Source organism: Mastacembelus armatus, unplaced genomic scaffold, assembly GCF_900324485.2.
Source record: "Mastacembelus armatus unplaced genomic scaffold, fMasArm1.2, whole genome shotgun sequence".
In the NCBI taxonomy this organism is placed as follows: Eukaryota; Metazoa; Chordata; class Actinopteri; order Synbranchiformes; family Mastacembelidae; genus Mastacembelus; species Mastacembelus armatus.
This window is the reverse complement of record NW_022872881.1, coordinates 3,894-16,537: the sequence shown is the minus strand read 5'-3', so window position 1 is coordinate 16,537 and position 12,644 is coordinate 3,894. Positions and strand designations below refer to the sequence as shown.

The 12,644-nt window shown below is 43.4% G+C and overlaps 1 protein-coding gene across 1 annotated transcript; it reads right to left on the bottom strand.

Annotated features, from left to right (window-relative positions):
- Positions 1 to 9,019: 9,019 nt before the first annotated feature.
- Positions 9,020 to 11,023, bottom strand: LOC113132376 (alpha-lactalbumin-like). The gene is made up of 3 exons (XM_026310371.1): positions 10,609 to 11,023; positions 10,467 to 10,527; positions 9,020 to 9,875 (listed from the first exon to the last, which is right to left on the bottom strand). Exons 1-3 carry the CDS (start codon positions 10,763 to 10,765, stop codon positions 9,809 to 9,811), a joined length of 285 nt encoding a protein of 94 aa, XP_026166156.1. The 5' UTR covers positions 10,766 to 11,023; the 3' UTR covers positions 9,020 to 9,808.
- Between the last annotated feature and the right edge of the window lie 1,621 nt (positions 11,024 to 12,644).

Genomic DNA, 12,644 nt, shown 5'->3' with positions numbered 1-12,644 from the left:
TCATACTATACTATCATGTCTGTCTGAAATAAAATGCTAATGTCATGAAACTTTTTTCAGCTAAATGAAAAAATTTGTCCCTATGGACAAATGTAAAACGTGAAGTCAGATCCATGTTTGATAAATAATAACTAGCTCATGTTTTAATGTATTGAGGAACATCTAAAAAATCTGGTCTTTTCTGTCTCAACCAGATTGTGTGAAGGTCATACATGCTTTCATATTGTCTTGGTAAGATTATTGTAATTCTTTGTACCCAGGGTTGAGCCCAAAACAACTTCAGCTTCCTTGGGCTAGTACAAAATTCAGCTGCTTCATTTCAACAAACACTGACAGACAACATCATACCAGCCAGTTTTTGCTTCTCTTCACTGGTTATCAGTAAGCTTAGAAATAGATTTTACTGATTATCTTTGAAACACTTCATGGTCTCACTACTTCCCACACTACTGAGCTATTCTTGACAAGCCGGACTGCAGCCTCAGATCTTCAGATAGGACGTAATTAAGGTCTGTTTCAGGACTAAAGAAGACCTGGCTCTTGTACTCTGGGCCCCATTAGCTCAAAGAATCTGAGAATCTATCTAAGAATAAGTGACATCTTTTAAACTACTTGAAATTTGTGTTTTTAAAATGTGTTGTTTTTAGTTACTATAAATATTTTACATGTTACTGCATTGAGGTTGTCAACACCACGGTCTGGTACTCACATTTAACAACCACATGAAGGGAAATTAAACAAAAGCAAATGCTTCTACCTTTTAATGCACTCAACTCAATTAAAAACTTAACTTGCCCATACGATCAATGCAGAGCTTTAAGTCTGAAAAGAGAAAAAGGTAGTCCAGACCTCGTCTTCATCATGTGGAGACTGTTTTGGGTGAGTGGACTGTGTCGGGTGGTGGTTGGTGTAGATTGGGTGGATTCTGTGGACTGGGCGGAGGTTAATGAGGATCTGGTGAATTCTTTGGACCAGGTGGCAGTTAGTGTGGACCTGGTAGACTCTGGGGATTGTGTGGTGGTTGGTATGGACTGGGGTGGATTCTGAGGCCTGGGTGGCTGTTGATGTGGACCGGGTGGATTTTGAGAGCCAGGATGTGGTTGGTGTGGACATGATGGATGTTGTGGGCCAGATGGAAGTTGGTGATGACCTGATGGTGGTTGATATGGACTGGGTGGATTCTGAGGCCTGGGTGGCTGTTGGTGTGGACCAGGTGGATTCTGTGGACCAAGTGGAGGTTTGTGTGGACCTGGTTGGCCGTGTGGGTTGGGTGGCAGTTGGTGTGTCCCCATTAGTGGCTGGGGTGGACTGCGTGGATTCTGTGGGCCTGGTGGTTGGGGACTGGGCATGTGTTTTGTAAAACGAGCCCCCACTGTAATAATGTTCCTCTGTGGGGATCGGCCTCTTCACCACACTGGTGTTAAAACCTGACCTGAGGTTTGTGTAAAGGAGAAAAGAGACACATCATTTCCAAATGTCACTTTTAGATCCACACTTGACAAACATCCATTTCATTTGCTGTAGATACTGATTGTCCCCAGAGGACAGTCCCTGATGATTTCATGACCCCCGCCACCCCAAGAGGCAGATTCCAACATCCAAATTTTATTGAGTGTGGTTCATGATCCCCTGAGGTTGAACGGTAGTGCTTTATGTTATACTGGGTTGATGTAATAAAGTGTACACATGTATAAATCCCATGTTTGTGGACATAACAATAATAAGGCTGGAGAAGAAAAAAGGGGTTTAGGGACACATGCATGTCTTTTCATTAGCTGGTCCAATACCCAGAACCAAGTACTTACGCTTGGCCATGAAGTTCTCCCCACTCAGTCCTTTCTCTGTCTCCTTCTGTGACAGGCCACCATTCGCCTTCATCAGCTGCTCCATCAGTTCACGAGTCCGCACATCCTGCCCTTCACCCAGACTGCAGCCCAGAGCTGCCAGCAGAAACACACCGGCTAACTTCGTGTATGAACGTGCACGGCCCTGTTTACTGCCTGCAGAGCTCATGGTAACAAATTAGACTGAAGCTTTTGATGTGCTTGGATGATATCCCGCTCCCAAAGCTCTGGAACTGAAGTATGCTGAACCACATCTAACGCTGATTTGGTTTTGGGAGGTCCTCAGATGTCAGGTGAGGAAACCTGATCTGTGTATCTGAAAACATCTTTTCACATTTACAGGTTTTGCTTTGTCATGTTGAAAAGACATAACCACGATATGGTGATACAGTTTCTCTTCTCATGTCCTGATAAAACTTACTGAAACACAATTTTAGTTCAGGTAAAAAACAGTGCTTTTACATTTAAAAAAGGAGAAGCGTGTAAAGGACAGATTTTATTGCAATGTTCTTGAAAACAACAGGTTGTTCTTCTCCTACCCTCACTGTCCATTTGACACAGCCTCAGTTTCTCGACCAGGGCACTGACTCTTGACCAGAATGTGCTGGATTCATCCATCCATCCATCATCTATACCCCCTTAGTCCTAACCAGGGTCCCAGGGATCTGCTGGAGCCTATCCAGCTCTCTCTGGGTGAAAGGCAGGGTACACCCTGGACAGGTTGTTCCTCGATCTTGACCAAGAAATCATTTCTGCCCCAGCACTGTAAACGGCGAGACCTGAGACCATCTTTGCTGACGTCTTTGATGGATCACCATGCCCCTTTTATCCAGAATCTGTTGGTAAATGGGGGCTTTAGCTGAAGGATTGGAGGGGAAATGTGTCTTCATGCATCTTTTCCTCATATGCAAGGATTTGAGTAGACCACTTCTTGACATCCCAGACTTTCATCTTAAATTAACCTGCACTTGTTAAAGTCATAAAGGTGGTGGTTATCCATCCTCAGACGGTCCTCAGTATTAGGGCTTTATTTTCTCATCTAAATCAGCAGCATGTTCTTTCTTCACTCATTCAGTGACTGAAATAACCATTTATTTAGCACAGCTGGCAGACTGGTCAGCCTTTGGGCACATGTGTAATTCATGAATACGTTGCTTTGAGCAGAGATGATGAGATGTTTGTGCTTGTGTATACATATTCATGTGTCTATATATACTTATATTTGAAATACTGTTTTTGTACCTATAGATCCTGGGCTCTGCAGAGGTCTCCACCCAATCTCATTGTACATGTTACAATGACAATAGAGAATTCAGTTCAGTTCTAATAGGCTGCCAGAGTCATGTGGTCTCTCCATCCTAATACATCTCACACAGTCCCTTGTACACTTTTCTGACATTAAACAGTTTCTTCACGTCCACATTGTGAAACCTGTTTTCTTTTTACAGTTCATTTGGATTATAGACACAACAACAAGTGCAACGTGCTTCACTTTATTAACAGCCCACTGACTTCATGTACTTTAAAGAAGGTTAATGCCTCTAGTGACAGCTATGGCCGGAAATGGATTCAATGTTAGGAGCATTCAGCGAAGTAGTCAGAGCCGTGTTTTATCTCTGCACTCCCTCTGGAAGATGAGCTTGATCCTGCAAATAAGTGGAGAACGTGTTTTACTAAAGTTAAAGCTAATTCAACTTAATTTCATGCATTTTAAAAGGCAGATGAAAAGCACAACATCCACCTTAACAGATGGAGACTTAACTTACATTCTTTTTAACTCCTCCTGATACGGCTCCCAGAAGGATTTCACTGTGGAAATATGAAAATGATATGAATATCAAGAATATGTGGGCTAACTCAACAGCTTGGGGGACACAACCTGTGGTAAACACAACTGTGACAGTTCATATTTAATGTGATGTACTGTATGTGAAGAATGATTGGAATGATGAAAGTTAATATGTGTCATATTAAACCTGACGTTATGATGTGGATGTACCAGCAAAAGAGGGACCTTTGAGTGAGCTTAGGAGGCTGCACGTAGTTGAAATGAACAATATTTGCAAATGTATCGATGGAAGAGAACATGTCATTTTAAGAACCTAGAAAATTAGAACCAAATTCAATATTCACAGCAGAACATTTAAGTACATCTGAGTTTTAAAGAATAATTTCCATCTCAGCTCCGTATAGTTAGTGAATGAGTTCAAATGTCACATTTAACAACAGTATGATCGACAACTGAGCAAAATCCTCTGAGGTCAACTTAATTCATGTACAGCTGCTTTGGACAAGTCAAAGCTTCCTGACGTGACGTAAAGTCCATCACGTAAAGACAAAGTGAACTTACAGAAGACTGACGATGAGCTTCAGCAGGCAGCTGATGTCGTCACTTATGTCGTCATCAACGAAACCTGCAAACAAAAAAGTTGGGTGATGATGCAAGTTGAAAACCAGATTAAATGGCTGCTGGTCATCAGGGACCATAGATGTGTAGTTTGCGGGGGCTGAGTCCGCCTCCTGGTAGCGACGAGACTAAATTCCCAACACTGACATTTAAAATGAACAAGTCTCCAGTGTTTTGTTGAACCTTGCTGGACCTTCCCCAGTAATGACAGTTGTTCTTGTCATTGCTGGTATGGCACCTATTATGAACACATATCAATAATGGTAACATTCTGAAGTGTTCAGTTTGCCCCTGGTGAAACACAATATCAACTGATATGGCCATTTAAGTGGGGTGATAACATTCACTGGCCATTTCACACCCGTAGACTTGGTATGTGGCTGTTTGGAGGAGAGAAGACATGGACTGCAAAAGCGTGTCAGTCTGCACACATCTTTACAGCATGACACAAGGGCAACAACATGGATTGTAAAGGAACACAGGCTGAAACTCACTGACTGCAGTCTGTCTCAACAGATGTTGGGTGAAGAAATGTGCCGTTCGTGCAGGCAACGCAATCGCTGAGCTGGAAAAATGCCAAAGTAAGTCCAGAACTTGTCGTCATCATGTGGAGACCGGCGGTCCCCGTACTGGTGGTCTTGTATTGGCTGCTGGGTGTGGCCACTATGGACCAAGTTGGATTGTGTTGGCCGTCTGGAGGTTGTTGTGAATCGGTTGAATTCTGCGGGCAAGGTGATGGGTCGTATGGGCTGGGTTGATGTTGTGGTCCATGTGGATGTTGTGGGCCGGGTGGATTTTGTGGGCCGGGTGGATGTTGTGGTCCGAGTGGATGTTGTGGGCCGGGTGGATTCTGTGGGCCGGGTAGATATTGTGGTCCGGGTGGATGTTGTGGGCCGGGTTGATTCTGTGGGCCGGTGGATTCATGTGGGCCGGGTGGATGTTGTGGGCCGGGGGGATTCTGTGGGCCGGGTGGATTCTGTGGGCCGGGTTGATGTTTGTGGTCCGGGTGGATGTTGTGGGCCGGTGGAATTCTGTGGGCCGGGGTGGATTCTGTGGGCCGGGTGGATGTTGTGGGCCGGGTGGATTCTGTGGGCCGGGTGGATGTTGTGGGCCGGGTGGCTGTTGTGGACTCGGGTGGAGGAAGGCCACTGATGCTGCGTCCCTCCGATTGTGGCCATTCTGCTGAGGGCTGTTATGGTTTTCCTTCCTGGGGATCGGCTTCTTCACCACGCTGGTGCTAAAACCTGATGCCAGGTTTGCGTAACAGACAACTGAAGATGGAGAGAAAAGTGAAAGGTGACAAATCATGTCCAATGTCATTGTTGATCTACACATCACAAATAACCATCCCCAGAGGATGATCCTGATGATTGTTTTTGACCCTCTTTTCTCTAAGGTCCCCAGGAGTCTAAAACTCAAATTTACACACTAGAAAATGAAAATCTGAGCCTCAGGTTGCAACATATAAAACCCAGCAGTACTTACGCTGGCCACGAAGTTCTCTCCACTCATTCCTTTCTCTTTGCCATCTGTGACAGGCCATCAACTGCCTTCATCAGCTGCTCACTCAGTTCACATTTTGAAAACACTAGGCCCTCAGCCAGACTGCAGCCCAGCACCAGCAGCAGAAAGACAACAACAGGCTTCATCTTGACTCCAACTGTTGATCTGACTCTGAACACATACGTGATGGGGTATCTATATACTCTCCTCAGCACCTCAGCATCTTTTGTTCAGCGTGAACAAAGGCCACTCCCTTGGTTCCTAGAAGCCTCTCGAAATACATTATGCTGTGAGCCATGTTTCTACTTAGCTCTGGGGTTTTTGAACCCACTAGGAGACAAGGGAGGACAAATGATCCGTTTACCTGAAAACATCTTTTCAAATATACAGGTTACACCCTGGTCCATTGAAAGGACATAGCCAGAGGAAAGGGAAAGTCTGAAGAAGTTAACTAGATCGATTCCTTAGCCATGCTCACGCTTCTTTTAACACCAGAACAACATTTTGGTATATATTATTTCTAAGTTTGGGTTGAGCACAAGAACCTTCAAACAAAACAAGGAAAGACAACTGTGAGACTAAAAGAGAAAAGGTGAAATGGTTTATCTCCTCATATCTCCCACAGCCGTCTATAATTTCAGAGGGCTGGGTGTGAGCACTGGTAGTGTGAGCGCAGTGTGTTTAATATAATGCTGGGCACTGCTATCATGTTAAGCCAACAAAAGAAAGACCAAGAGCATCAAAGCGCTGACGTGCCCAGAGCATGTTTCATTTGGAACCCCCTCCCATCTCAAGGGTCCAAACAAAGTTAGAGGACAGATTTTCCTGGGGAAAGAAGAGGGAGATGCAGTGGGAGAGTTCGTTTACCTGAAAACCACCCTTCTTTTGTTACTGTGCAGAGAAACCCAACACTAAGTTATTATGTGGCAGCACACAAACACATTTCAAGTACACAATAGACGGAAAGCCTGAAATTCTGGCCCTGGCCCCTGGCGGTCACTATGTCAGTACAACGCTGTTTGTGAGTGTCAGGTTTATCTGTCATGAGTTTTGGTTGGACGTCTGTGAAAATGGTCACCACATCTCAGCCTAACACGAGTCCCTGTGTGCTGGTGTCGTCAGGCCTTGGTCTTTGGCTGTGGAAGAAGAAAGGGAGAGGTGGAGGAGAAAAACCAGAAGAAACTCCCCTGAATGCATGAAAACAGAAATACCACAATGATCCACTGAGCTGAGCAGCCAATCAGAGTGCTTTCTCTCTCTCACTGAAGGATCCACGGCTGATCCAACAGATTGAGTTGGCTGACAGGTGCAGATGTGTGATACACTCCGCAAAGACTACGCCGACACACTCCCCTGACGGTCCAACAGGGGCCGATGGCCGACTGTTGAACACCACTGCCATCAAAACACCAAACGAGTGAACGTCTTTCAGAAGAATTCATCCCTCCAGTATAATCAGTGCCAAGAAGCATTTCTGCCATTGTCAAATTCAGGACCCAGTCCAGAATTTTAGAGCTCTACACCAGCTGATCAACCTTATTCTCTGTTTCTTGCTCCAAGCTAAGAACTGAAGCAGACTATATTTTGATGCTGCTGTGATTCTAAACTATGACCCTTTGGGCGTACACTCTCTCTGGACTTTAAGAGGCAGCAGAGCAACTGATTTTTGTTTTCTTCTTTTTTATATAGACGAAAACAGGATGAACTGAGACGTTCAAACATGAACCCAACACCCCAGTGCCGTGAGACGGTTCCTCTACACAGCATTTTTGTAAGACTACACCAATTCCACAAGTGACAAAGCTGCAGATCCAGTTTGACGTGAGTGTCAAATCTCAGACACATTCTCCTGGTTGGTAGAAAACATTACCGGTGAAGCAGATAGCAATTTCCACTTCCTGATGCATGTCAGGTTTGTCAGCTCTGAAGCGTCTGATTGGTGCAGTGCCCAGTCCACTTCTCCAATCACTTGAAGTCACGTCTGCTGCTACTTTAGCTACTGTACACACCTGAGCTGTCAATCGGCTCAACTGACTGTTCAGTATTGTAAAGACTTCCTACCTTTTATAACATGAAGGTCAGGTGTAGGTCAGGTTCTATATCTAGGTTCAGTACTGCACTCAGTGCCTGGCATTAATTACTCTGTGTACTGTTAAGAATTACCTGCCATAGTTCAGGGGACTCCTCCTCCTGTTCCCAAGCTACTCTGGCTTTGTTGTTTGGTGCCTTTTCATGTTTCTCTAGAGTTTGGGGGCCAACAGTAACTGAGCCCTTTGCTGACGTTAATAACAAGGAGCTTGTCTGAGGTTACAGGTTACATGGGAGTATGCTCATACTGATGACTGCAAGTAGTTATTTAATTCAACTTGTCTCAAGTGTGGTTGTACTTCTGTTGTAGTTACAGAAAGGAGAACAGATTTCCATTGTCTTACAGCTGTTTCACCGTAGTCTTGTTTTTCCAGGTACTGGAACCGGATCAGTTAGAGCAGGCATGACAAGTGGGACTATTTTATTTGTGTGCATTTGCCAAATAAAACAATTGTTGTATCTGATTTCATTCTTTAAAAGAGTATCTGAGCCTGGATCTTTAGACCAGTAGCTGTCTCAGTATGTCACAACATTTAGTGTGTGGTGATCCAACCCTCCTCCTTGGGATTTGTTTTTGTGTAAATGCTGCTGCATTTAATGCTCAAAATACAAGATGTCATAAATACAGGAATACACGTCCATGTGACTCACTAATGAGACCCTCAGTGTGCACCACAGTATTGACTGTATTATATTGTTAACTCCCAGAGACTGTATGCTCCATGTCATCCTGGAAGCTGACTGGAATCACATGTTGCAGCCATGCTCATGGTACAGACTTACTTTTTTATTTATTTAACCCGGAAGTCTCAGTGCAGCATCCCTGCAAATATATGTCACACCCTGAGAACACACCAAATATCTGTTTGGGTGCACTGTTGTGAAATTGAGTGCAAATATTCATAGATAGACAGACACATACTTTATTCATAGACACTTTATTCATAGACACTTTATTCATAGACACTTTATTCATAGATACTTTATTCATAGACACTTTATTCATAGACACTTTATTCATAGACACTTTATTCATAGACACTTTATTCATAGACACTTTATTCATAGACACTTTATTCATAGACACTTTATTCATAGACACTTTATTCATAGACACTTTATTCATAGATACTTTATTCATAGACACTTTATTCATAGACACTTTATTCATAGACACTTTATTCATAGACACTTTATTCATAGATACTTTATTCATAGACACTTTATTCATAGACACTTTATTCATAGACACTTTATTCACCCCCCATGGGGGAAATTCAGAGACATTCATGGTCCCCAAAACATTAAAGCTTCCAGTCAGTAGCTGGTTTCACCTTTTCACTTATCTAATCTTATCTATCTCAGCATCTGCTGGTCTGCAGAGCTCGGTGTACATGTGACACCAATGGTTTCCATTGATGCAATAACTAAACTCTTCCCTGCCTTGATATGAAACACCATTTGACATTTTTCAATGTCTGAACAGCAAATTGGATGGACTGCCATGAAACCTCTTGGCACCTGTCAGTGCCTTCATGTTTTATCTGGCACCATAATCAGGTCAGAATTTCAATTAGTCCAGTACTTTAACTGCTAATTTCCAGTTTAACATGCTGATGTTTGAAACTTTATCTCTATTACTGAACATCCACCTGTTTTAATGAAGTGTTACTGCTAATGTGCTAAAGTAAGATAGGGAACGTGTTAAACATTAGCATGTTGACCTGAAGGTTCCCTAAGTTTCCTGTACTGGATATGAGGGAACAACTAAATGTAAAGGCAGGGATGGTGGGTGGAAAAAATCAAGCTTTGGTTAGTCAGTGCTGTGAAAACATGTTCTGACACTAATCATAGAAAGATCATGTAACATAAAAAGATTTTCGTCGTCAAGACATAATGACTGATGAAGGTAGCAACAGTCACAGTGGAGGTAGAGGAAATCCTGAAAATGTCTTCTGGCAGCTGCTCATTTACATTCACTGAAGAAGTTCCGTGTGCGGAGACACACGAGAGAAGCCTCCTTCAAGATGAACCTGTGAGATGAGAAAGAAGGTTTAAATGATTATTACCTCACCACTCTGCTGTTTTATCACGTCACTGGTTCAACTGTTTATTTGACATCCTGTGCCTGCACTTATATTGTGTCTATTAGTAGTTTCCATCCATCATCTATACCCCCTTAGTCCTAACTAGGGTCCCAGGGACCTGCTGGAGCCTATCCCAGCTCTCTCTGGGTGAAAGGCAGGGGTCCACCCTGGACAGGTCCCCAGTCCATCACAGGGCCACATAGAGACAAACAACCTCACACACTCACACTCACTCCTATGGGCAATTTAGAGTCACCAATCAACCTGACATACATGTTTTTGGACTGTGGGAGGAAACCAGAGTACCTGGTTTTATTTAGACTACATATTTCTGTGGTAAGGACAGAATCTGGAACAGAAGCTCATAGCAAACTCACACCTGAGCTTTAAAGCAACTACTGAAAATACAACATAAATAAATACATGAAAACCTCCTGCAGTTATTTGCCTTCAGAGCCTTTTAAGTCAGTTTTCTCACCTGGTGAATGTGTTTCACATTTAAAAAGTAGCTTTGGACTGAATTCCCATTTAACTTACTTCCAGTAATCAGTCTTCACCAAGCAAGCAATGTCATCCAGTATGTTGTCGTCGGTGAAGGCTTCAATAGAAAAAAGGAACAGTTATGAACATGCTAGTTATCAAACTTTAATAATAGTTAGTGATTGCTGTGTTCTCTCACCACTGCAGGCTGTTCCACACTTATTCCTGGACCAGCGATAACCTGAGTCACAGAAGTAGCCGTCTGACAGCTGGAAAAGCCCATAAAGGCCCAGGGACCAGGGCTTCTTCTGCTTACGTTTTCCACGGCCCTCACGACTACTGTCTCCATCCTCCATCCTATTGTTGTCCTGCTCCAGCTCTTCCTCATCAAACTCGTTCTCTTCCTTGTCCAGCTGTTCTTTCAGGCTATCCTTCTCTCTCGAGTCAGACTTCCCATTGAAGGAGCGGGACTGCCGCTTTCGTCTGGCAGGAACAAATGCTTCAGTTGGTACAGTGGTTGTTTCAGTGGTTGTTGTTTCAGAGGTTGGTTCTGTGGTTGTTGTTTCAGTGGTTGTTTCAGTGGTTGTTGTTTCAGTGGTTGTTGTTTCAGAGGTTGTTTCAGTGGTTGTTGTTTCAATAGTTGTTTCAGTGGTTGTTGTTCAGAGGTTGGTTCTGTGGTTGTTGTTTCAGAGGTTGTTTCAGTGGTTGTTGTTTCAATAGTTGGTTCTGTGGTTGTTGTTTCAATGGTTGGTTCTGTGGTTGTTTCAATGGTTGTTTCAGTGGTTGTTGTTTCAGAGGTTGGTTCTGTGGTTGTTGTTTCAATACGCTTGGTTCTGTGGTTGTTGTTCAGTGGTTGTTTCGGTGGTTGTTGTTTCAGTGGTTGTTTCAGTGGTTGTTTCAGTGGTTGTTGTTTCAGAGGTTGGTTCTGTGGTTGTTGTTTCAATGGTTGGTTCTGTGGTTGTTGTTTCAATGGTTGGTTCTGTGGTTGTTTCAATGGTTGTTTCAGTGGTTGTTGTTTCAGAGGTTGGTTCTGTGGTTGTTTGTTTCAATAGTTGGTTCTTGTGGTTGTTGTTTCAGAGGTTGGTTCTGTGGTTGTTGTTTCAGTGGTTGTTTCAATGGTTGTTTCAGTGGTTGTTGTTTCAGTGGTTGGTTCTGTGGTTGTTGTTTCAATGGTTGGTTCTGTGGTTGTTGTTTCAATGGTTGGTTCTGTGGTTGTTGTTTCAGAGGTTTGTTCTGTGGTTGTTGTTTCAGGGGTTGTTTCAGTGGTTGTTTCGGTGGTTGTTGTTTCAGTGGTGTTGTCGGTGGTTGTTGGTTCAGTGGTTGTTTCAGTGGTTGTTGTTCAGTGGTTGTTTCGGTGGTTGTTTCAGGGGTTGTTGTTTCAGTGGTTGTTTCGGTGGTTGTTGTTTCAGTGGTTGTTGGTACAGTGGTTGTTTCAGTGGTTGTTGGTACAGTGGTTGTTTCAGGGGTTGTTGTTTCAGTGGTTGTTTCGGGGTTGTTTCAGGGTTGTTGTTTCAGTGGTTGTTTCAGTGGTTGTTGGTACAGTGGTTGTTTCAGTGGTGTTGTTTCAGTGGTTGTTTCAGTGGTGGTTGTTTCAGTGGTTGTTTCAGTGGTTGTTTCAGTGGTGGTTGTTTCAGTGGTTGTTTCAGTGGTTGTTGGTACAGTGGTTGTTTCAGTGGTTGTTTCGGTGGTTGTTTCAGGGGTTGTTGTTTCAGTGTTGTTCAGTGGTTGTTGGTACAGTGGTTGTTTCGGTGGTTGTTGTTTCAGTGGTTGTTGGTACAGTGGTTGTTTCAGTGGTTGTTGGTACAGTGGTTGTTTCGGTGGTTGTTGTTTCAGTGGTTGTTGGTACAGTAGTCGTTGATACTGTTGTTGGCCTGACTGTTGTAGTTCTGCGTGTGCCGTACACTCTGACCAGGTCAGTGTTCAGGCTGGACCTCATATTGAACTCACAGATAACTGCAGTCACGACAAGAGGAAGCAACCAAGGAGAAAGAAGACAACAAAGGTGATAGTCGATAAGTGAAAAATTCTTCCTTTAATAATCCACATGTACATTTACGGTACCAGTCAAACGTTTGGACACACTTTCTCATTCACTTCAATGGTAGAGTGTGACCAAGTGTTTGACTGGTAGTGTATGTATCTGCTTTTCTATTGTTGATGGTTTCTAAAGAAGTAGAGGTTTGACTTCTGATTCATAGAGAAATTTTAACCTCACCTATTGCCAGGATGTTGTCC